The sequence below is a fragment of the Kogia breviceps genome, chromosome 8, assembly GCF_026419965.1.
Source record: "Kogia breviceps isolate mKogBre1 chromosome 8, mKogBre1 haplotype 1, whole genome shotgun sequence".
NCBI lineage: Eukaryota > Metazoa > Chordata > Mammalia > Artiodactyla > Physeteridae > Kogia > Kogia breviceps.
Genome location: NC_081317.1, coordinates 12,343,234 through 12,369,150, shown reverse-complemented (window position 1 = coordinate 12,369,150; position 25,917 = coordinate 12,343,234). Strand labels below are relative to the sequence as shown.

The 25,917-nt window shown below is 41.0% G+C and overlaps 1 protein-coding gene across 3 annotated transcripts in view; it reads left to right on the top strand.

The window, feature by feature from the left end:
* The window catches only part of MRRF (mitochondrial ribosome recycling factor), a 56,196-nt gene that overhangs the window by 4,100 nt on the left and 26,179 nt on the right, over positions 1-25,917 (top strand). For 2 of the 3 annotated variants that reach the window (XM_059073162.2, XM_067040786.1), the window contains exons 2-5: positions 1,036-1,247; positions 8,251-8,406; positions 12,620-12,738; positions 20,140-20,231. In XM_059073162.2, the coding sequence (XP_058929145.1) occupies positions 1,064-1,247; positions 8,251-8,406; positions 12,620-12,738; positions 20,140-20,231 (551 nt within the window). In that variant the 5' untranslated portion in view covers positions 1,036-1,063. The remainder of the gene's footprint in view (positions 1-1,035; positions 1,248-8,250; positions 8,407-12,619; positions 12,739-20,139; positions 20,232-25,917) is intronic. The other variant, XR_010841868.1, reaches the window with a different exon arrangement.

Below are 25,917 nucleotides of genomic sequence, written 5' to 3'. Positions count from 1 at the left end.
TGCAGAGACGTTCAGGGGCATTTGGTCAAAGGTTGTCTAGCCCAATCTTTGTTGTTTAGTCAGTGGTGGAGACGGGATTGGATTCCAAGTGTTCTGGCTGCAAATCCCATGCTCTTATTCAGTCTGTTATACTGCATCAAAATTTTAGGATGAGATTTTTTATTTTTTTAATGAGGTATGGGGCTGTTTTTCAAAGACGGTAGCTTCCAGGTATTTGATACTAATTGTGCTTAATTTTTAGCTGAGTAATAATAGCCAGATTCTGGCAGAAGCTATTAATGCTACATTTGCCAGTAAGCTAGAACTGTGTTCTATCCCAGAGGTAGCTGTAGGCTCTAGCATCTTTTCCATGGTCAAAGCCCTCAGAAGTATAATGTGTAACTTGCGTTAACACCAAGGAGGGTGGCATTTCCCAGAGCTTTAGTTCTACAACATGGGAGACCTCAAACCTCAGCCGTGCTTCAGACTCACAGTAAAGTGCATTCTAATTGGTAATCGGTGCATAAGGAACCAAAGAAAATTTTAATTAAATGCTGTTGTGTGAATTTTCCAGTCATTTTATGCCTATTGAAATAATTTTATTTAGTTTAAAGTCTTCTTCCAGTGCTCTGCCCTTCCTCTTTATAGTATAACTTTATCAAGATTTTGTGCCTTTTCTCCTATAAGGGTTTAATTACCATCATTAAGGATTTAGTCTGCTCTACATTTACTTAACTGTTCCCTGTGTGCTAAGGGGCATTTGCTGTAGTGGAAAGAGCATGGCGATTTGGAGTCCTACATACAGACTGTGAGCAGGTTACTTAAATCTCCATGAGCCTCAGTTTCTTCGTAGTATAAAATGGGGCTAATCATATTAAGTTGTACAGATGTTGGGAGGAGGATTAGAGATAATGTATTTAAGTTACCTAGCACATACTCAAAACTGATTGATAGACTCTGCTGATAGGATTTGCTTGCTAACTGGTGCAGATTGTTTTCCGAAGTTGTAATAGGGTCTGTTTTACTCTGATCTCCCTTTTGTCTTGTTCTTTTTAGTGGGTGTTCACAAGAATTGTCTTCAGTCATGGCCTTGGGTGTAAGGTGCTTCCGCTTGGTCCACCCTGCCTTTTGCAACTCCCTTGCAGCCTTGACCAGACCTGTTTCAGAAGTTACGCTGAGGACAGTGAGTGGAAGACAGAATGACCACGGGCAATACCTGGCCTGTCCAGCTGGACCAATCCGTCACTTTGCTACCAAGAAAGCCAAAGGTAGAGGCATGACCTCCTCACCCCTGTCTTATATTTAGCCCTTGAATTATCATAGCTGGAAGGGATCTCAGAGATGTTCTGAATTTCTCCCCATGCCTCATGAGGAAATGGTATCTCAGGTGGTTCTGTTGATTGGCTTAAAAGGTCACAGTGACAGAGATGGTATTAGAACCTGTTTTGTCATTGCCATGCCGCCTCTCGTGTTATTATGGCTCAGAAAATGCCTGATTTCTTTTAGATTTAGAATTAGAGGTGTCAGTGCCAAGCAAATCAGAATACTTGTGGTAGGGATCAACCTGCCTTCTTCTTATAGGAAGATCTGTGTTGGAAATAATATTAAAAGCAGAAGGTTGTTGGGTGAGGAGCTATTAGAGCCGTGGATTTAGATGGATGATCTTTTTTTTTTTTTTTTTTTTGCGGTATGCGGGCCTCTCACTGTTGTGGCCTCTCCCTTTGCGGAGCACAGGCTCCGGACGCGCAGGCCTAGCGGCCATGGCTCACGGACTTAGTTGCTCCGCGGCATGCGGGATCTTCCCGGACCGGGGCACGAACCCATGTCTCCTGCATCGGCAGGCGGATCCTCAACCACTGCGCCACCAGGGAAGCCCGATGGATGATCTTAATGGCTTGTGTCATTCAAGAATGAGACCTTGATAGAACTCAGGTCTCAGCTTAAATGTCGCTTCCTCAGGGAAGCCTTCCCTGACCTCTTAGGCTGGGTCAGCTCCCTTGTTACTTGCATTTGTGCACACTGTTACTTTACCTTTGATGTACTTAAGCACAGCACTCATTAATTAGTTAATTATTGTTTGTTATGTCTTCCATACTGGACCCTGTGGGGTCTATGTCTTTTTGTTTAGCAACTAACAGGGCCTGACACATAGTATGTATCAAAAAATTTTGTTGAAGGAATGAATGAGTGACAGAAGATTGTCAAGCAGACCTGCTATTTGCAGTGGTGGGTCAGGGAGTCCACAACTAAGGATGGTGCTTGAAATACCCTACTGAATATTTTTCCCACTGCTTTTCTTTTATGGTTTCATACAGACCTTTTCCTTTTCTGTTAATAGGAAAATTAACAAGTTGCCAAAAGAGCTTTAATGCATAGAAGCCTTATATTCAGTTAATAACTTTTGATCTATAGGTTGCGTTATATTTTTTTAAATTCACATACATTTAATAATTTAATTTGATCCTCATAATTATCCATTGAAGGAATTGTAATTATCCAGTGAAGAAATTCTTCTAATTACCTAGTGAAGCACAGATCTCACCATTTTGCAAATGAGGAAACTGAGGTCCCTACGTAAGACATTTGCCCATGATCACGTCGAGTTAGTGGCAGAACGGGAATCCAGGTCTCCTGATGTCCACAGCATTGCAGTCTTCTAGTGCACTAGATGTTAGCTGCAGCGTGTAAGCAGCATCTTTTCATATTTTATTGGCTATTCAGTTTTTGTCTTCTTTGATTGCCTCTTAAGTTGGTTGTTTGACTTTTTCCTTTAGATTTATTGGATTCTTTCTATATTAGGAATGCTAATCCTTTGTTGATTGTATATGTTGCAAGTATCTACCTTGCCTTTTTACTTTATGATGTCTTTCATTGAACATAAGTTTCAATGTAGTCATATTTTTCAGTTCTTTCTTTTATCATATGTGCTTTTTTTGTCTTATTTAACAAACCCTCAGCTATCTGAAAGTCATAAAGCTATTCTTCTGTATTTTCTTCTAAATCTTTTAAAGGTTTTTACTTCCCACATTTGGGTTTTTAATCCATATGGAATTTATTTCTGAATATGATGTGAGGTAGGGAATCTAATTTTCTTTCTTTTTAAAATGGGTAATAAGTGTGTCAACCTCACTTATTGAGTAGCCCTTCTTTACTCCCAGGTTTGTAATGCTTCCTCTGTCATATGTCAGGTTTCTTTATATGTATGATTTATATCTGAGTTCTTGATGTGTTGAACTACTCATCTCTCCCTGCCCTAAATTCCTTAATGCCTGAATCACAAGTCTTGAATCTAGTGGTACAAATCTTTCCCCTCAGAACACACTAGCTTTTTCTTTTTCTTCTTCGTGACCTTTTGCTCTTCTCTATGAAACTTATATTGTCAGGTTTTCTCCATAAAGATCTTGCACAGTTCTTTAATCAGATTTATTTCTAGGCTATCATCATTTTTGTCACTTTTGTATATGATGTTTTCTACTAAAGTAAATTTTTGAGCGATGTACACAGAAAAGTGCGTACATAAATTGTAAGTGTATGGCTCAGTGAATTTTCACGAAGTGAACACAACCATGTAACCCTCACCCAGATTAAGATATAGAACGTCACTTGTACTCTGGAAGCTTCCCTCATGTCCTTTTCAGTTGTCACCCTTCAAAAGACAGCCCCCTCTCTTGACTTCACCACCACAGATTTGTTTTGCCCTTTTTGAACTCAAGATGTACTCTTTCATGCCTGGCTTCTTTTTTTTTTTTGTGCTTTGTGGGCCTCTCACTGTTGTGGCCTCTCCCGTTGTGGAGCACAGGCTCAGCGGCCATGGCTCACGGGCCCAGCCTCTCCGCGGCATGTGAGATCTTCCCGAACCGGGGCACGAACCCGTGTCCCCTGCATCGGCAGGCGGACTCGCAACCACTGTGCCACCAGGGAAGCCCCTGGCTTCTTTTGATAGCAATCTTCATGTGAGATTTGTACATGTTGTTGCCTGTAGTAGTTGTTGGTACATTTTTATTTCTTTACAGTACCCGAGTGATGCATATACCACGATTTATGTGTGTTTTCTATAGTTGATGGATATTTGAATTGCTTCCAGTTTTGACCTAAAATAAATAATGCTGCTATGAACATGCATTTTGGTGCCCATATGTTTGCCTTTCTGTTGGGTGTATACCAAGAGGAGGATTGCTGAGCCTTTGGTTATGCATATATTCAGTTTCAGTTCAGTTTCAGAACATACATTTCTCCAAAGTAGTCATGTCAGGTTACACTCCTTCCCAGAGTGTTTTAGCTTTCTATTTGCTAAATACCCACTGTATGCTTGTGAACACTTGGTATGGTCAGCCTCTTTAATTTTAGCCATTTTGATGGGTGTGCAGTTATATCTCATTATGGTTTTAATTTATATTTCATTGATGGATAATGATGGTGAGCGCCTTTTATTTGTTTATTGGTTATTTGGATATCCTCTTTCCAGTCTTTTGCCCATTTAAAAAAATTGACTTGTAAGAATTTTAATGTATTCTAAAGATAAGACTTATGCATATATATATGAATTGCTGTTAATAATTGCCTTTTCACAGTGTTTTTTTAATGAACAGAAGTTCTTAATTTTAATGTAGACCAGTTTATCAGTCTTTTTCGAGTAGTGCTCTTTTTTTCCTTTTTAAGAAATTTTCCCCTACCTTAAGGTCATAAATATATTCTGTATTATTTTATACAAGATTCATTGTTTTAAGTTTATATCTTTTTAAAAATTGTGTGTTCTTTTTGGTTGCTGGTGAATAGGAATACTTTTTTATTTTTTTCTTTTTTGGCCACACCATGCAGCTTTCAGGGTCTCAGTTCCCTGACCGGGGATTGAACCCAGGCCACGGCAGTGAAAGCCCAGAATCCTAACCACTAGGCCACCAGGGAACTCCCCAATTTTCTTTTTGTTCTTGAGTGAGTTTTAGTAAATTATATGTTTATAGGAAGTTCTTGGCATAAAGTTGTCCATAATAGTCTCTTAAGATTATTAAAATCTCTACTGTTTTGGTGACTGTGTCCCCTTTTTCTTTCTTAGTATTATTTATTTGTGTCTACTTCCCTTTTTAAAAATTATTTATTTATTTATTTAAGGCTGACTTGGGTCTTTGTTGCTGCACGCGAGCTTTCTCTAGTTGCATCAAGTGGGGGCTTCTCTTCCTTGCGGGGTGTGTGGGCTTCTCATTGCTGTGGCTTCACTTGTTGCACAGCATGGGCTCTAGGTGTGCTGGCTTCAGTAGTTGGGGCCCATGGGCTCAGTAGTTGTGGCTTATGGGCTCTAGAGCGCAGGCTCAGTAGTTGTGGCGCATAGGCTTAGTTGCTCCATGGCATGTGGGATCTTCCCAGACCAGGGATCGAACCCGTGTCCCCTGCATTGGCAGGCGGATTCTTAACCACTGTGCCACCAGGGAAGTCCCTACTTCCCTTTTTTAATCAATTATTTTTGACAGAAGTTTGTCCATTTTATACACCTTTTTAGAAAAAGAGCTTTTAATTTTTTTGATCTCTGTTTTTAAAAACTTTATTGACTTCTGTTCTATATTGTTTACTTCCTCCCATGTTCTTGTTCTTTTTATATCCTTTGAGCTGGACAGTTAGTTCATTAATTTTCGACTTCTTTTCTTGTAAGCATTTAAGGCTGTAAATTTATAAATACAATTTTAGGTAATTCCTACAAGCTTTTGTTGTGTAGTATTTTTATTATTGTCATTTTAAATATTTTAAAATTCCATTGTGCATTTTTCTTCAGTCCATAAGTAGTTTTGAAGCTCAGAATTGTTATATTTTTCTGGTGAATTTTTTCTGTTTTTATGAAGCGCTCCTCTTTGTTTCTAATAATGCATTTTGTTGTAAAGTCAATCTTGTCTTATATTAATATAACTGCACCAGCCTTCTTTTGATTCATATTTGCTAGGGTTATCACTTATTTTCTCATGCCCATACATTAAACTTTCTGTGATCTTGTATTTTTGTAAAATCTCTTGTATATATTATATACGACTAGATTCAAAAAATCTTACTGAGAATCTCTAACTTTTAACTGGTTCTTTGGTCTGAGTACTTGTGTTTCTATTATTTTGTACTACCTCTTTATTGAGGTTTTCTTTGTTTCTTCTTTCCTCCTTTCTATTGGATTAATCAAGTTTCTTTATTCTTTTTTCATCTCTGCTGATTTGGAAGGTATACATTCTATTTCTTATTGTTTTGGTGGTTACTTTTAATTTCTTTTTTATGTTTTTATAAAAATAAAACACCTCTGGAAAAGTGCAGCTATCATAAGAAAATAGCTTGATAATTTTCACTTATATGATTTTTACTTATGTAATCAGCATCCAAACCAAAAACCAGAGCATTCCCAGCATGTCAAAAGTGCCCTTTTTCTCCCTTTTAGTAACTTACCACCTTCTACCCTTTGCAGGTAACTATTATTCTAACTACTAATGATATAGTTTTGTCTGTTATACCGTTTAGTATATGTTATTGTATCTGGATTTTGCACTGTACAGTCTGGATTCTTTTGTCTAGCCTCTTTGCTTAACATTATGTTTGTGAGATTCATTTAAATTCTTCTTTGTAGTTGTAGATCTTTTCTTCTTACGGTTGTATAGTACTGGTTGTATAGTACTTCATTCAATAAAGAATATTTATCCATTCTAATATTGATGGGCATAACTTAAAATTTTTAACATGCATACTTGGTCTAACACTAAAGTTGAAGATATTATTTCCATGTTTCTAGCTTCTGTTGTTGCTCTTGGAAATTATTTCTAGCTTCTATTGTCACCACTATTCTAAATTTTGATCCTTTATGGATAATTTGTCTTTTCTCTGGCTGTTTTCACAATCTCTTTGTCCTTGGTTTTTTGCATTCACAAAATGTCTAGGTATGAATTTACTTTTATTATCCTGTTTGGAATTTGTGTTTCTAAATCTGAAGATTCACCTCTTTCATCAGTTTTGACAATTCTAAGCCATTAGCCTGCTAACTTAAGACCAGTGAGATTTCAAGCAAGATGGTGATACAAGCAAGTAAATGTTCAAAAAAAAAAATCACTCTGCTGCTAACTGGTTGGTTACTTTGGGCAAAACATTTAAATGGCTTGTGCCTCAAATTTCTCATCTGTAAAACGGGGACAATAATAATCTCTGTTCTTCCTACGTCAAAGAGCTGCTTTGAATATCTAAAAGAAGAATGTACTTGAAATTGCATTGCAACTTGTAATATGGTATACAAATAGCTCAGGATCTAGCTCACTGTAGATGTTCAATAAAATTTGTTGTGAATGATCTCAATAAATGTTTGTTGAATACTTAATAAATGAACTAGTGTAGGATAATATTATTTAAATATTTTTATTCTTTTTCTCCTTCCCACACCCTCCTTAAAGAAATGCAAGACTATTTGCAATACTCACGGGAATGATCTATGCATATACACATTATAGATGCATATGAAAAATCGCTATGATGGTTTAGATATAAATTAGACTTTTATTCAGTTCTCAGTACTGTAGCTTTCTAAAATATAAGCCATTGTCACTACTACCGGCGGTGTTCAATGTTGCTAACCTACCGTTGTTTTTTTTGTCTGTACCAGCCATCAGATACTTTGCATATCCTTGTCTTAGGATTCATTTTTAAATGAATTAATATATTTTATGTATCTCCAATTACGTTTTATGAAGACAATTTAATGGAAAGTTCATGGGTTTAAAATTAGGCACATCTGGGACCAAACCTTGTCTTTACTATTTCATGACCTTGTGACATTAGGCAAAGTCACTCTACCTTTCTCATCTTCTGTTTATTTTTCTGAAAAATAAGGAATTCATTCACTTTTGGAGTGTCTGCCATGTGGATAGTGCTTTTTTAGGTATTTGAATTACTTAATTTGTATCCTTGCAGCAACCTGGCAGTATAGATATTATTCCTGTTTCATAGGAAAGGAACCTGATATCAGAGAAGTAGAGTAACTTGCTCAAGGTCATAAAGGTCGTATGCATTCTAACCCATATTTTCACCTGGGTGTCTCATTATAAAACCTGTGCCTTCACTAATATCTGAGAAAGTGCTTTGTGTGATGCTGGGTCCCAGGTTGACAGTAAGTGTAGGCTCTTTTTTAGGGCAGTGACAATGGTCTGTAAGTTTCTAGCACTTGGCTTTTTTCCCTGCACATAGTAGGTACTTCTTAACTCATTGTTTATTGTCTCTGTTTATGCTGCTGTTTTTTTAATTCATTGAATGTTGACTTTCTAGCCAAAGGGAAAGGACAGTCCCAAACCAGAATGAATCTTAACACTACCTTGGTTGAGGATATAATCAGCTTGGAAGAGGTGGATAAAGAAATGAAGTCGGTGATAGAAGCGCTCAAGGATAATTTCAATAAGACTGTCAATATAAGGACCTCACCAGGTTAGTGACTGAAGCTGTGTTTTGGAGAGGGGCATAGTGGCAGAAACATTGCTTTGGCAGAGCTGGATTTTAGTCCTAGCTTTATCACTTAACTAAGTGGTGACCATGGGCAGTTACTTGACTTCTCTGATTTTCGGTTTCCTTGTCTAATTCCTACCTTCTAGCTTTGGGATGGGTAAATAAATGAGGTAACATGTGCAATGGTTCTAGCACAGTGCCCAGCACATATTAACACTACATTTATCCATTTAGCAAATACTTGCCTGCTATGAACTAGGCATTGTGCTGGTATACAGTGAACAAAATAGGTATGGTCTTTGCTCTCATGGAATAATACTCTCAAAAAACGGAAATTTTATTATTGCTGTACTCTACACACTTGTAGGTATTCAGTCGCACAGTAACTGACACCTTTGGTCTGATTTTTCCAATTTGTCCTATTTGGCCGTTCTTATCGCTTACTGGGAACCAACTGGCTGCAGACCTGCCCACCTGAGGCATTTCTGTACCCCTGAGCTTGACCAGGAAGATTCCGTTTGGGTTAATAACTTCCTGAAAGTGGCTTTCCTAAGTGGGAAATGTCAGAACTGTCTAGGAGAACTGTTTGCAGATGTGATGGAAGAAGTGAGTTGTCAGCTAATGGTGCAGGCAGGCAGGAAAAATCCAATTGCTGTTAAATTGGCCTTTTGGAAATTGTCATCATCCTAGAGTCAAGCCCGGGACCCCCTCGGAAAGTATCTGTGGGAGCGTGCACTGCTCCAACTCACATCTTGCTTGGGGTAGTTCACAAGGAAACTAGAAAGTATTTCGTGAACTTGTTCTTAAGAAAACCAAGTGAAAAGTATACGGCTTCATTTATAAACACCAGCAGAAACATACAGAGTTCAGAGACGAGATCCAGTGTGAAACCAGAAGACCATTCCGTCATTTGTCAGCCCTGGACTGGGGCATTTCTGCCTTTGCTGACAGTAGAGCGTGCCATTCAATCTCTCCCAACTGTTTATTTTAAACTTGCTTATTATTTTAGGTATGAAGCTGATAAAGTGCTTTGTCTCCCCTGTGCTTTCTGGCCTGTTAACATTCTGCAGCCGAAACCAGAGAGCAGTTTGAGAGGAGCTCAGGGAGAAATGTGATACTTAAAATTAGCCAGCAAGCTCCACTCTTGTTGAACTTAAAAAGATGATGGGCCTGGAAAGAGGTTGGGAGTGTAATTTGTTAAATGTTAACCTCTGCGAAAATGAGGGGCAGGAATGAGGCTGAGGGAGATTCTCGCTGGGGACAGATTGAGGGAAAAGGATTTGATGCATTATGTCGATACGGATTTAGGGAATGGGAACCACCACAAGTGCGTACTGAAAAGCCCATGTTGGGACTTCTGTGGCAAAGGATCTTATGGCAAATCAGGAAGGCTGAATTAAGATCCGTTTTCAGAAGGCCTCCCATTGGTATTTCCTCTTTGCTTCTTTCTCTCCAGGGTTATGTCTGTTCAATGTTCTGTGTGGAAATTGGGGCCATGAAGAGACTTGGGTGAAACAGGATAAAGACTGGCCAAAGACTTAGCCAGTCTTTTATTTTATTTTATTTTTTTGCCAGATTCTTCCATACCATCTTTCATTACTATCTGAACCAGCAGGCACGTTTCCTCTTACACGTCCATCTACCAGCAGTTTCTGTCTCCAAGATAGTTGATTGCTTTTAATAGTTGTCTAAAATACAGGTTTATTTCTTTGTTCATTCTTATCCTCTCATTCATTCATCCATCCATCCATACGTTCATTTATTCATCAAAGCATTATTGAGCACTTATTCTGTGCTGATTAATAGATGCTGTAGATACAGAGAGAAAAGACATTGTCCCCACCTTCCAAGAGCCTAGATCCTAATGTGAAGGGATAGACAAGTAAACCAACATGTGTAAAACCATATAGCAAAGCAAAGTGGTGAAGACCATGGCTTTGGAGTTGATCAGACCTGGGTTTGAATTCAGGCTCCATTATTAAGAGCTCTTGTGACCTTGCACAAGTTATACTCTGTGCCTCAGTTTCCACATCTGTAAAATGGTGGAGCTGTCTCATAGGGTTATTGTGATAATGAAAGCAAATAAATTACAGAAAGCATTTGGCACCCTGTCTTGCCAGGGGAAGTGTTCAGTAAATATTGGTTGCCATTATTGTAGAAGTGTGCATAGGATCCTCAGGAGCTCATAAAGGGTTTGTAATCCAGCCTAGGCAGTCAGACAGGATTTCTGAGATTAGATACAATCCTAGCTGAGTGTTAAAGAGTGAGCAGGAGTTATCTGAGCAGAAAAGGGCATCCTCAGTAGAAGGATCCTGAGGCAAGAGAGAACACGCTGTATTAGAGAAATTGTAAGTAGGTTAGTTTGGTTAAAATATAGGAGAAAGTTGAGAAGTAATAATAATAGTTAGCATTTATTGGGCACTTACATATGCCAGGACACAATTATAAGTGCTTTCCATAAACTCTTTCATTTAATCCTCATAACAACTCTGTGAGAGAAGTATGATTTTAATGCCCCATTTAGAAATCAGGAAACAGACACCCAAAAGGTTGAAGGGACCCTCCTAAGGTCACACAGTCAGGAAGTGGCACGGTTGGTATTTGAACCCAGGTCACTGGTTTTCAGAATCGTGGACTTTTCCAGATTGAAGCCAGTGGTGTCAACAGCCTTCTATCTTGTGATGGTGAATTGCGTACTGTGCTTCAAAGCAGATCTTTGGGCCATGGTATGGTACTACATTATTCTAACAACAATTTGCTGGGACAACTCCCAATTTGTTTAAAAAATTGACCTCCAGCCCCCAACCCTTTACTCTTTGTGTATCAGAATGAGCCATCTGTGAGTAGTTCTTAAAGTGAATGGTAATGTTTCCTCTTAGTTTTCATTTGCATAGGAAATCAGGGAATTTGAATAACACCCCTTTTCCATCTGTAACTATATACTTGCCTTCTTTTTTTTTTTTGCTGTACGCGGGCCTCTCACTGCTGTGGCCTCTCCCGTTGCGGAGCACAGGCTCCGGATGCACAGGCTCAGCGGCCATGGCTCACGGGCCCAGCTGCTCCACGGTATGTGGGATCTTCCCGGACCGGGGCACGAACCCGTGTCCCCTGCATCGGCAGGCGGACTCTCAACCACTGCGCCACCAGGGAAGCCCTATACTTGCCTTCTTGACGAGAAAATTTTGCCCAGGGTTTTCCATAATTCAGACAGAGACAAAGATCAGATCCAGGATAACAGTGAAGTGGTAATAGTTGTTGGTGGTGGGGGGTTGTTTTACGTTTTTTGTTTGTGTTTCTTCCTAAAGGGAATCTAAGTGCCAAAATCAAGGTGGTATCAGGGAACGGTTCCAAACCTGGCTGCATGTCAGAATCATGTGGTGATCTTTAAAAAAACTACAAGCTCCCCAAAATCACAGGCTCCCAAGCCCCTGCAGAATCAGGCTCTCTGGGGGTGGGGCCCAGGGATCTACGTGGAAAAGCTCCCTGGGGATTCTGATGCACAAGCAAATTTGAATTCCGCTCATAAGGGAAAGAGCCTTGATTAGCACTGGAAGTAAGCACACCTGAGTTGGAGCTTGGCTCTTGCTCTTTTTCCTTTCGTGAGCTCTGTGATTTGGCCCATTTCACCTCCCCAAGTCTCTTTTTCTGGTGTCAAGTGGAGACAGTGATAGTGTTACAGACTAGTTGTGAAAACTAAAGGCCTAATAAGTGGTAACTATTTTTATGTTTATTTTTTGGCGCCTATGGTATACTTGCTTGTTCACATTTAGTTATAATCCCCACTTTAATCCTGTAAAGTATTTTTTAATTGAGTTGGAAACCGAGGTACCGAGAACATGACTAACTTGCCTGAGGTTTCATGTTAGTAAATGGCAGTGTTGCTGGAGGGGTGGGTGACCAGCTCTTTCCAGTCTCAGCTCTCAAAGTCATGTGTCATGGGAAACCGCTCAGGGCCAGGCAGACCAGGACTGTTGGCTACCCTGGTGCTGGTAAACAGTTACAACCTAGTTTTGTCAACATTTCAAAGCTCTTTCCATCACATGACACCACGGCTCCAGTGGAAGCGCCTTGAACCATCTTGCCACATTAGTAAGGGACCCCTAAACATTAGTTGAATCTGAATTGATAGAGACTTAGATGTGGGGCTACTAAAGTCCTTCTGAATTCGAAGACCCTTTATTAATTTTTCTTTTAGGATCCCTTGATCATATCACTGTGGTAACTGCTGATGGGAAACTTGCTCTAAACCAGATTGGCCAGATCTCCATGAAGTCGCCACAGCTGATTTTGGTGAATATGGCCAGCTTCCCAGAGGTAAGGTGGCCTTGCTAAAGGGGTCCCTCTGCATGGTCTCTTTTGGAATGCAGGAGGCTGAGTCGGGTCAGGAGAAAGTGTTCCCTCTAGTTTGGGATGAAACAAGAGAGAAGGCATAATAATGGGAACTTAAGGATAAGAAAAGCTCTCTTCCTGTTTGTAAATTCCTTTTCTGTTTAACTCAAACACTATAGAGGCCAGGCAAGTAATTTGAATACTGACACGGGGCCCCACCTAAGACAAATGGTAGTGGCCGTGCAGCGATGGGAAGGGCTGGGGTAAACTGTAGCTCCCGGGCCCTGTCTGAAGGAGCAGCCTTTGCCCAGCTCCTGCTGACCCTTCCCGGGCAGAAATGCAGGCCTGGTAATTAGATATTACCAGGTGCAAGATGTTTGTTTACAGAGGAAGCCAGTAACCCAAATTTTTATGTAAGATCTTTGTTAAATGTTGATAACTAATTCCCTTTTTTGTGTGTTTTGTTTTAAGACTATGACAAAACCTAACGGGCCACGTTTGCTCTGTGGGCCACCAGTCTGTGACTTTTGCATTAGTATTTGGAGCAGACCTTCCAGGAATTCACATTCCTTTCAAACTGGACTGACCATTGCAGAATATTGCACAGAGCACAGTGCTTCCAAGGCTGGAAGGTGGGTTGCATTAGATCATTGCAACCTGGAGGCTATGATTTTAAGTCTGGTTGAGGAAGGTAAATGGGTTTTTCCTTATTGGTCCAGTAAGAATTGACCTGGATTGGGAATCCTTGAGGACCTGGAATCTGGTCCCACCTGTCCCGCCAGCTGGCTGTTTGACCTTGTGTAGGTTGCGTCACTTTCTGGGTCTCCATTTCCTCATCTGTTAATATGAGGTAAAGGAATCTGAAGTCTCTCCCTATTCCGATGGTCTGTTTCAGTAGTTCTAGCCCAAAGACAGAGACCAAAGTTGAAACTGCTGGATTTGACGAACTGGGTTAGAGATATGAGTAAGAGAAAGCCCTTGCTATGAGCAGCCTGTTTCAAATAGGAGGGCTCTTGTAGCTGATGTGCTGGGCACATTTGTGAGGGGTATTACTCACTACTCCACCAATCTATTCTCTATACTGCAGCCTGAGCAAACTTGTAAAGGTATCTATTGGATTATGTCATTCCCAGGCACCGAGTTTATCAGTGCCTTCAAGTAATCTTTAAGTAAAAGATGACTGTGGCCTAGAAGGCTTTGCATGAAATGGCCCCTGCCTGTCTCTGCAGATTCTCCAGTCTTGTGCCACTGTCACCCTTGCACACGGCTCTAGCCGCGCTAGCCTTTCAACTCCTCAAACCCTTTGCATCCTCAGGGCCTTTGCATATGCTCTTTCCTTTGCTCGGAACACTCTTGTCTGGCTAATTGCTACTCATATTTTGGATCAGAGCTTACATATTACTTTCTCAGGGAAGTCTTCCCTAATCTACCCAATCTCAATCATTCCTCCACATTTACCACTTTTATACAGCACAGTTCTTTTTCTTCATTGTACTTGTCATTATCAATAGTCATACAGTTATTTACATCTTAATTTTCCAGCTCACTTTCACTAGATTGTAAGCTTGGAATGTAGGAATCATATCTAACTTGCTTTAACTTACGCCTAACACTGTGCCTGACACATGGATGCACTCAGTAAATTTTCCTCAAATGGATGAATACTTGTCATTAGGTTGATGGAAGGGAGACACTCATTCCTGGTGTTACCGAGGAGCAGAGTCATGGACAAAAAGGGAACTGTCAGTTCTTTCCCTTTCTGGCCCCTCTGAACCACTGAGGCCTCTCTGCCTTGTTCATCTAATCCCACAGGCACTGTGGGCCAATTTAGGGAATAGCCTCCTAATTACACAGTTTGAAGACCTCATCAGGTAGATTGCTTTTCAGAGCCAGCCACTTCTGTTATTAAATAGCAAATGGCATTCACAGAAGAAGCACCTGATTGGCCACCAGAGCATCTTATGAGGCAGGAGGAGGTATTAACAGCTTAATTTTTTCTTAGGAAGTTGGAGTATGTCTTCATTTTTCAAGCAAAGCATCTTTGCCATTTCTCCAAGTTGAAATTCTGTGGGTTTTGAAAAAAAACATTTACAGTCATCTCACTAGAGAGGTTCTTTACAAGGACAGAGTGAGGAAGTGTGAGTTACATTGTCTTTTGAATTCCTTTATCTCATCTGGTGTATATATTAAACAAATAGCTCTAACTAAACATTTCCTTCCTCCAGTTTAGAAGCTGTCCATGCAGTACCCAGGTTTATAGCTTCAAAATGCTGAGCTAATCCTCACTGTGTTTATATAATTCCTTTCTGTTTCATATGCGGTTGGCTTTCTTTTCAAACCTGAGCATTTCTGTGTCATGCCCTAGAGACATGATGCAGATTTACATGCAGAATCTTTTCAGATGCATCAAGGACAGAAAACTGCATTGCATTTGTTAAGCATGTGTTCCTGCTTGATAAATGATGCAATTGCTGCCTTCCATAAACTTGCCTGCAGCTAGAGTTAATGATTGGAAAAAAAGAAGGGAGTAAAAAAACCACAGCATGATTTGAACAAGGCAAATGAAAAAAAAAATTCTGCAGGCTCCATTATTGCTCTTGTGGCAGTAAGAAAGCAAATGTGTGCTGAGCGTCTACAGTGTGACCAGGCACTGCTTTCTCATGTTTTGCTTCATGTGATCAACACGGATACTCTTTATTTTTTAATTATTATTTATCATTAAAAAGTGTTTTTATTTTATTTATTTATTTATTTATTTATTTTTTAACATCTTTACGGGAGTATAATTGCTTTACAATGGTGTGTTAGTTTCTGCTTTATAACAAAGTGAATCGGCTATACATATACATACATCCCCGCATCTCTTCCCTCCTGCGTCTCCCTCCCTCCAACCCTCCCTATCCCACCCCTCTAGGTGGTTACCAAGCACCGAGATGATCTCCCTGTGCTATGCAGCTGCTTCCCACTAGCTATCTAGTTTACATTTGGTAGTGTATATATGTCCATGCCACTCTCTCACTTTGTCCCAGCTTACCCTTCCCCCTCCCCATGTCCTCAGGTCCATTCTCTAGTAGGTCTGAGTCTTTATTCCCGTCCTGCCCCTAGGTTCTTCATGACTTTTTTTTTTTTAGATTCCATATATATGTGTTAGCATACCGTATTTGTTTTTCTCTTTCTGACTTACTTCACTCTGTATGACAGACTCTAGGTCCATCCACCTCGCTACAAATAACTCAATTTCATTTCCTTTTATGGCTGAGTAGTATTCCATTGTTCATATGTGCCACATCTTCTTTATCCATTCATCTGTTGATGGACACTTAAGTTGCTTCCATTTCCTGGCTGTTGTAAATAGAGCTGCAATGAACACTGTGTTACATGACTCTTTCTGAATTATGGTTTTCTCAGGGTATATGCCCAGTAGTGAGATTGCTGGGTCGTATGGTAATTCTATTTTTAGTTTTTTAAGGAACCTCCTTACTGTTCTCCATAGCGTCTGTATCAATTTACATTCCCACCAGCAGTGCAAGAGGGTTCCCTTTTCTCCACACCCTCTCCAGCATTTACTGTTTGTAGATTTTTTTTTTTTTTTTTTTTCAGTACGCGGGCCTGTCAATGTTGTGGCCTCTCCCGTTGTGGAGCACAGGCTCCGGACGTGCAGGTTCAGCGGCCATGGCTCACAGGCCTAGCTGCTCCGCGGCACATGGGATCTTCCTGGACCGGGGCACGAACCCGTGTCCCCTGCATCGTCAGGCGGACTCTCAACCACTGCGCCACCAGGGAAGCCCTGTTTGTAGATTTTTTGAGGATGGCCATTCTGACTGGTGTGAGGTGATATCTCACTGTAGTTTTGATTTGCATTTCTCTAATGATTAATGATGTTGAGCATCCTTTCATGTGTTTGTTGGCAATCTCTATATGCTCTGGAGAAATGTCTATTTAGTTCTTCTGCCCATTTTTGGATTGGGTTGTTTGTTTTTTTGATATTGAGCTGCATGAGCTGCTTGTAAATTTTGGAGATTGATCCTTTGTCAGTTGCTTCATTTGCAAATATTTTCTCCCATTCTGAGGGTTGTCTTTCCGTCCTGTTTATGGCTTCCTTTGCTGTACAAAAGCTTTTACAGATACTCTTTAAAATTAAAGTTTATTCCATTTTATAGATGAGGGAACTGAGGCTCAGAGAAGTAGAATCTCTTCTGCAGGTTCACGCTGTTGTGGTAGAGCCAAGTTTTGAACATGGGTCTGTTGGACTCTAAAGGCTGTGCTCCTTTCACCATCCATTCGTTTATTCCACAAATATTTTTTGAGTCCCTGCAAGTCAGCTGTTGACTGAAACCCAGACTCTCAAGGATTTGTTCACCTGTCTACAAAAGTTTCATCGTCTTTCGTCCTGTAGCGCAGACGTGCACATAGACGCGAATGAGTTAGATTTATTAGTTTAAGAACAGTAATAGCAGACATTGCTAATTGATCGCAGCACGCTTGCCTGTCTGACCCCAGGTGGGGTCTGTGATCTTTCTCGACCCAGTACTCCAAGCCGCTGCAACCAGTGAGTCAGTGTTATCACTGGAGACCAGTCTACTGGTGGGCGTCCCTTCAGTGAGGGGATAAAAGCTAGGAGAGGGAAATGCGACAGAAGTCTATGCCTTTTTGTCTGAACCACGAGTAGAGTTCAGAAGTCATGTTGGGAAAATGACTATAATTCCCTGGGTTTCTGAATCCTTCCATATCAAACTAAAATATACATGTTTAGAGTATTTTAGAACTACCTCTTTTAGTAGATTTCTTTGCAAATGAAACCTCTCTTGGTTCACATTTTTTCTGCATGTGAAAGGACACAGAACATGTATAAAATAGTATAAAATAAGGGGTTTTGTGCGTATGGGGGGGTTATAAACATGAAGTAGAAAGTAAGGAGATGAATTCTTCTAGCAGGTCTGAGTCAGTGCATTAATAATATACTTACTCAACAAGCTTTTACTGAGCGCTTACCACACACTAGGCCCCGAACCTTGGACTGGGAATATGTAAATACTGAGACCTGGTTCCTGCCCAGCTTGGAAGCAGCAGTGGGTGCTCCCTTGCTTGCCTGGGAAGGCTGTGTGGCAGCACTTGGGTCAGAGCGTGAACGGAGGGTGGTGGTGGTGGTAGGATGGTCCCGCTGAGTTATCAGTCAGTGAGAAGCTTCGGAAAAGGAAGGTTAGGAGACTTGAAATCAGGCCGCTCCTTCAGAGTGGTCGTTCTCCTTTTATTGTTAACTTTAGAAATCTGTGTTTCATTTTATTATGGAAGGTGGCAGTTTTCTTGCAGAGGAAAATTTCATTTCTTCACCCAGCTCTTTTATTTACCTTGGCCATACCCTTTATACACCAGACCTAGTTCCAAATTCTGTTTGGCTATTAGAAAAAAATCAGATTCCATGTGCCACAATTATTGAATACACTGAGCTAGGGGATCTGGAAGGTAACAGAGACAAAGTAACATCACTGGATGGAGAGTTGAGGAGTGAAGTCTCCTCTTAACTCTTCCGGTAACTGGACGCATGATGGGCGAGGTCTTCACTCCCTTGCTGTTGGTTTTCAGGGACTGTATCTCTGTAGGAGGGATGTGACCTTTACCAGCAGGTCTCTGCATTCGTAAGGAAGGGGCTGTACCTGGTTATGTCCAAGGTCCCTTCCAGCTACAGTAGTCTATGGTCAGAGGTACATTTTAAGAATTTACAGTTTTAAGCAGTGGACATGCTGGTAAATTCTGTAGCCCGAGGGGGTGATTTGTCTGCATGTGGAATGCCGGTTTGTCTTTTTGACCTTATGATAACATGTCATGTCCCTGTAGAATTCAGGTCATTTAAAAATGAAATGGATGAGGTTTTTAGGCCCTCGCTTGAAAAACAAAACAAAACCTGGAAAAGTAAAATAGGTGTGCCACAGACCCCATTTATTCAAACCAGAAAGTCTAGGGAGGAGCTCAAGGCTGGGAATTGGCTCTGTGAATCCAAGCAATGTGGATTGGCTCTGGTCAAACCTAAAATTCTTTTGAAAATGTCAGAGGCCTTGTTTTCATGAATTCCACATTGTCATGCCAGTGAAATTATCTGTCTTCCACACTGCTTTCTTCTATGCTTTAGGATCGCAGGCCAGGTGTGGTTATAATGTTGCTTGAGGTGAGGTGAGGCGCTTGGGGAGATCAGTGTACCAGTGTGCCACCTGGCACTTTAGAGAGCAAGGCTGTGTCAGAAGAGACGCTGGAGGATGTCAGGACAGCAGTGCATCAGGGAATGATATTCAGTATTCTGAAATAAGCCATAAATGGAAAAGAATATGTATAACTGAATTACTTTGCTGTACAGCAGAAGTTAACACAACACTGTAAAACAACTATGCTTCAATAAAATAAATTTTATTAAAAAAAAGGAAAAAAAAAGAGGGACTTCCCTGGCGGTGCAGTGGTTAAGACTCTGCGCTTCCACTGCAGGGGGCATGGGTTTGATCCCTGTTTGGAGAACTGAGATCCTGCATCCTGCATGCCTCGAGATGCGGTCACAAACAAACAAACAAACAAACAAACAAAAAGACAGCAGTGCATCAGCTAAGTGATGATATCAGCTCGTCATCATTTGGGGGTTTTGTGCGTTCTTCATTTATTGAATATGTTTATATAATAGCGCCCCTTGCCTGGGTGTTACGGGCACCCAGGCACAGAACAAGATGCTTGGCTCGTGTTACCGCATTTAATCGTCTTTGAGGTACAGTACCGCAGGGTCTCAGGTTACAGCATGGAGGCTCAGAGAAGTCAAGCTTGTTGCCCAGGGTCACATGGTTAGCGGAGCTGGGGTTTGAGCTGAGATCTTTCACGCTGCCTTTCTTGGTGCACACACCAGCAGAGATTCATTGCTCGTGCCAAAACATGAGTGAGGTTGGTGTGAGCATAGGTGCGAATGAGTTAAATTTATTTACTCATTTCAAATCGGCACTGGTATATTTTGAGTGTAAAATGTCAACTGGAATTTTTAACGTATAAAATCTTTCAGCTGTCTTTACACCAGTCTTTGCACAGATCAGCCCTCCTCCCTTGAGGATTTATTGTGGTTTTGATTTGTGTTGCCTCAAACCATTGAAATCTTTTCAAAGGAGCAGAGCTGTTTTCTTTTTCTTTTTTCTTTCTCTTTGCTTTTTCCCTCCTGCAGTACACTAGTACCAGGAGTGGACATAGTTTGCTATTCCGCTTGATCAAAGCACTCTACACCAATGTAACTTCCTGATCTTACTGGTAACAGAACTAAATGTTTCCATGTTCTGCCAAGATGGGTTGCCAGTTATCGATGGAGGGCTTGCATCTGGTAATAATTATTTACTAATTCTGTTTACCTTTTGATCTGGTTTTCAGTGTACAGCTGCAGCTATCAAGGCTATAAGAGAAAGTGGAATGAATCTGAACCCAGAAGTGAAAGAGACGCTAATTCGAGTACCCATTCCCAAGTACGTCTGGCTGAAATTCACATATTTTGACGTAATGGGGCAGTTGTCTTTGGAAGGGAACCAACACTCTATGATCCTGTTAGACTGATAGTGTACTTTACCTGTACGTCTCATCCTGGCAGACTCCGGCATCTTCTGAGATCTGGTTTACTTATTCAGATGTAGCATCTGACAAAGTTCTTGTCCTCATGTATTTTACATTCTGATTGGGAAGATAGGACACATAAATAGAGAAAGTCATTCCAAATAATGAAATGCTATGAGGAAAGAAGAGGCAATGTGATCCAGTAGAGAGTGCCTTGATGAGAGTGATGGTGGCAGGAACAGCTTTAGCTGGGGAGGACTCCTAAGGGAAGTCACGTTTTTACTGACAGTTGAATGATGAGGAAGAGCCAGCCTAGGGGAAGAGCTTTCCAGGCAGAGTGAACAGATAGCCCAAAGGCCCGGAGTCCGAAAGATCTCGACACTTGTAAATCTCTAACCCAAGTTCCTTGAAGAGTCATTTTCCCATTAATCCTTACTTGTTGAAGAATTTTAGGCATAAGAACAGAATATTGTTAATTATGTAAACATATAGAACTTAGAGTTTCAGATGCATAAAATGTATGTTTATTTTTAAATTAAAAAAGAAATGAAAGGGAAAACTAACACACTATTGTAAAACAATTATACTCCAATAAAGATGTTAAAAAAAAAAAAAAAAAAAAAAAAAGAAAGAAGGTTTTAAAAAAAAAAAAAAAGAAATGATAAGACCTTGGTATATTTGACGAAGAGAAAGCCAGTGTGTCTGAAACTCAGTGAGGGCGGGAAAGAGTGGGGCTGGGGCTGATGGGCTAGTGGACAACGCTTCAGGCATTGCAGGCTGTGGTGAGGAGTGTGGCCCGTGCTCTCATTGTAGTGGGAAGCCATTGGGAGCACTGAAGCAGAGGAGTGATGTGATCTGATGGTGACCTTCTGGAGGTCTCTCTGGCTGCCAATTAACAAGTGGAATGGAGGGAGACAGGGCAGACGCAGGGAGCACAGTCGGGAGGCCGCTGCCGTAGGCCCGGTGAGATATAAATCTTCCCAGATTCCACAGCAGGCAGAATCAGTTTCTCCTTCTGTAATCTCATTTCTTAGTTGTTTCCAAACCCCTCTTCCTACACAGTGCCTCACATCTAGCAAGTCCCAACTAAGTGTTGAATTCATTCATTCAGTCACTCAACCAATATTTATTAAGCACTAACTACATGCCAGGCCCTTCCCTAGTTGTTGAGATAGGGCAGTAAACAACCAACAAGAAGTCCCCATCCTCCCAGGGCTTTCTTTATTGTCGAGTAGGCACAGTAAAAAGAAAAACAAATAAATACATAATGTAATGCCAGGTGGTGATAAGGACTATGAAGAAAAAATAAGCAGGCTAAGGAGATAGAGAGAGTTGGGGGTTTTATTGTAGGCAGGAAGGTTCAGGAAGGAAGTGACGTTGGAGCGGAGACCTAAGTGAAATGAATGAATGAAGCTTCCAAATAACTGGAAGAGAAGTGGAGTGTGACACTTGTTGAGTCACTGTGTGCCACACATCATGCTGTATTCCTTTATATAGATTGCCTCACTTGTCACGCAATCTCTGTAAAGTAGGTTTTTCCCCAGGTGTGGACATTTAGGCTCAGAGAGATAAAGTAATATCTCTGAGGTCACACAGCTTATGCTGAAGCTGAGACCTAAACCAGGTTTAGTTGATTCTAACGCCTCATGATGTACCCATGCTAGCAACAAGAATTAATACCAACACTGAGAGTCCAGGAACTTTCTCACTGAACTTGTTTCTTGCTTTATGGCCAGAAAACGGCCTCCTTATTCCATTGTGTACTCGGTACTCTGTAAGTCAGAATTAACACTCTGCTTTGAAATCACGTTAACTGGGAGCAATATAACCTAGTGTTTAAGAAGCAAATAAACCTGAGTTCAAGTCCAGTACCTGTTTGCTTGGTTAGTTCATTGATTCGCTTAGCAAATTTTCTACAAATGTGTAATGTTCCAGCCTTTGTGCTGGGTGCTGAGGATGTGTGTGGACCTGATGTTTGCCTTTGTGGAATTCAAGGCTGTGCCGGGCCCCTTGTTTATATTACTGGCAGCTTACTTGTGGAATTTGCTCTTACCCATAGTTTATAGATGAAAAAGCTGAAATTCAGAGAAGTTAAGAGACTTGCTGAAGATCACATGGCCAGTTAGTAGCAGTCAGGATTTGAATCCTAGTTTTTCTGTTACCATAGTCCAGGCTCTTTCTCCTGCACTCTCTATATAGATGGGTAATTCTGGAAAGTGCCAAGTGTACTCATGGATATCAGAAGCAAGACTTGCAAGTGGAATGGATAGTAGTCAGCAGCTTTATTTTTTCGTTCTTGCTCTCCTGTCCGTGAAATCTTGGAAAAGCCACTTAACCTCCCTGAGCCTCGGGTTCCTGATGCACAGGATGGAGGGGTTGCTCTCCGTGGTGTGCCGGGTCCCTTCTGGAGCTCCAGAATGCTGTGATGCTGTGAATTTATGCCACTAAATGCTCATTGCTGACTTGGATTCTTCTTAGAGTGGCCCATTGTAGATCATATGTTTCTTTCAAAGAGCCCGTTGATATAATGTGCACCTCTGGAGCCCCACACGAGTTAACGATTGCCCTTGTGCGTTGTATATAAGTTTGAAAGATCAGTGAGTTTAACTTGAATTTCCAAAGACACGGGGATCTGTTACATTATATTTTGCATTATTTTATGTTGGTTAATGGGTGTAATCCAAGAGAAAGTTGACGGACCAAAACCGTCTGCTCCTGCAAACCTCATTTTTTATATACTTTCTTCCCTTTGACAAGGTGGTAAGGTCATGAGGCCCCTCACTGAATTATACATTTGGTAGTTTTCCAGATAAAAAATGAATGATCTGTTCTTTATTATGGAGGCTGTGTCATGTGAGAGGATAAAGGCTGATTTAGATGTAAAGGGGACCAAGGTTTTTATTTGGTTTTGGCAGTGACTTCCATATGACTCTGGGCATGTCACCCTAACAGCTTGCTGCCTTCTAGCTCCTTATTTGTGAAATAAATGAAATAATACATAATGATAGCTAAAGCTTTGGTGAGAGTAGCAGAGAAAATAGATTAAGTAGCGTGATCTCCTTAGAGGAAAGAAGCTATATAAATGTAAGATACTAATATTATTTCAGTAGACATAAATTTTTCCATATATACATAATTTTACTTTAGGAGAAAAGGAGTGAGGAAGGGGACTGATATGTTGAGTACCTACTATGTGCCAGGAACTGTTAGGTGCTTGACATATACAGGAAAAGTGGAAAAGTCTAATGGTTAAATTTGTGCCTTGGTATCACAAAAGCATGAAATTGCGTTCTGACTCTTCTGCTTTTTAGCTGTGTGACAATGGCAACTGTCTCTACCTCTCTGAATCTCAGAGAGCTCTTCTGTAAAATATTTATGGGACTGGCTTTATATAGTTATCGGGAGATTTCAGTGAGATAATGTGCACAAAGCTTTTAATGTTTAGCAAGCACCCAGTTAATGCTAGCAAATGTTCCTTCATTCCTTTTCATAAATAGATAGGCGCATCCCTCCCTTCAAAGGATGGGGAAACTGAGATTCCAAGCGGTGAGGCATTGGCTCCAGCTCACACAGCTGGTAACTGGCAAAGCTGCAAGGAGGAAGATAACACACTAAAGCTTATGTTAGGAGTTTGGGAGGTGGGAGGGAATCAGAAGCATAAATTCCCATGATCCGTTTCTGATGCTACAATTTCAAGTTTAGTTCTATAAAAATTTACCTTTCCTGGTTGATTGTGATTCTTCCTGTGCCTAATGGTAGTCTGCAGGTTTGCTTTTTTGCCTTCACTCTGGATGATGCCCAGAGCTAAGTTGTATTTTCAGTTGCAACAGATCTCAGCTGGTACCTCACCCTCATCACACTCCTCTGATTCTTATATTCTTATTTAAATGAGTCTGCTGAGTACGTGACTCTTCCTATAATCTGCCTCCGATCATTTTGGGAAGTAGGCGGAGAGTAAATCCTAAAGCCATAACAGGTCAAACTCTGGAGCCTGGGTGGTGCATATCACCAAGCCTTCTTTTCAGAGCCTTTGCGAATCCAGCTGTGTGTGTGACTGTGTGCACATTTTTCTCCTGGCTGTCCTCCGTAAAATGACATTGGACCTTACGGGCTCTGGGTTACGTTCGTCCGCAGTGACACTGTGTATAGCTTTTGTTTTCTTCTCTGGCCAGTGTGTTCTTCCATTTAGAGCAGTCCGTCAACCGGACGGGTTCTTTGAACATTCCTGTTAATCAAGATTCACTGAAATCGTTTTTTCTATTTTTCTTTCTTATTTATGTAATCAAGTTCTGGGTCCCATTTATAAGCCACCTGCAGTATAGGTGTAATGCCTGCAGGTACTGTGCTGAATGCTTGAGGGTTTCTCCCTGAATTCTCACACCACCGCTCTGAGGTTGGGAGACCGCTCTTATGCCCACTTGCCTGATGGAAGACATGAAGCTCCCAGGAGTCAGTGCCCGCTGTCATAGGGCTACCAAGGGGCAGAAGCACGTTGGAACTCACGTCTCATTTACTGCCTTTTTCCCTGGTCTTTCCTCCAGATAGCAGCTTTTTCTGGTCTGTCAGTCTTCCACTTCTTAATCAGGGACCCTGAAACGTTCTGAGCAGTTTACTTTGATCAGAGGCCCCGCCCCATTCACATCTTCCTTATGCTCCCAAGCAAACAAACAAATAGTCCCTTACTTACTGTTTTACCAAATATTGATGAGAAAACCACACAAAGCAGAATGAGGGTGCCTTGGTTTGAGAGCACTGAGTTCATGTCTGGCTTTAAAGAAAGCTGTAAGGAATCGTGAATTCACCGAAGAAATGAAAGTGCTTATGATTGACTCATTCCCTCGCGAAGTTGCATCCTTCCTGGATCGTCCTCCTCTTTCATTATTTCTTGTCAGTGTCTGTGTTGGTTTTACTTTAAGTAGGATTAAATTTAAAAGTACCTCCATCCTATTCTCCATAGGGCATTACTTTTAGCACCGTGATTTTCCAGATTTTTTTCTGTGCAACTTCAGACGTGTAAATCTCCTTCTCCATCTTTCTTATAATGGCATGGGAATATATTACGCGCACGCTTATGCAGTTGCTTTTCTTTTCTTTTTTAAAACATTTATTTTTTGTTTACTTATTTTTGGCTGTGTTGGGTCTTCGTTGCTGCACGCAGGCTTTCCTCTAGTTGCAGTGAACGGGGCCTACTCTTCGTTGCGGTGCATGGGCTTCTCATTGCAGTGGCTTCTCGTTGCAGAGCATGGGCTCTAAGCGCCTGGGCTTCAGTAGTTGCAGCACATGGGCTCAGTAGTTGTGGCTCACGGGCTTAGCTGCTCCATGGCGTGTGGGGTCTTCCTGGACCAGGGCTCAAACCCGTGTCCCCTGCATTGGCAGGCAGATTCTTAACCACAGTGCCACCAGGGAAGTCCCTGCAGTTCCTTTTTTTAACTTAATGTATCATTGCTCTCTCTGAGGAGAGTTCTTCCTTACTCTTTTTAAGGGATATGTAGTGCTTGCATGTTACGTATAACATTAAATCGTTCTCAATTATTGAATACCTTGGTCATTTAAAATTTTTTCTCTTTTACTAACTGTGTCATAATGATCTCCTAAGGATCT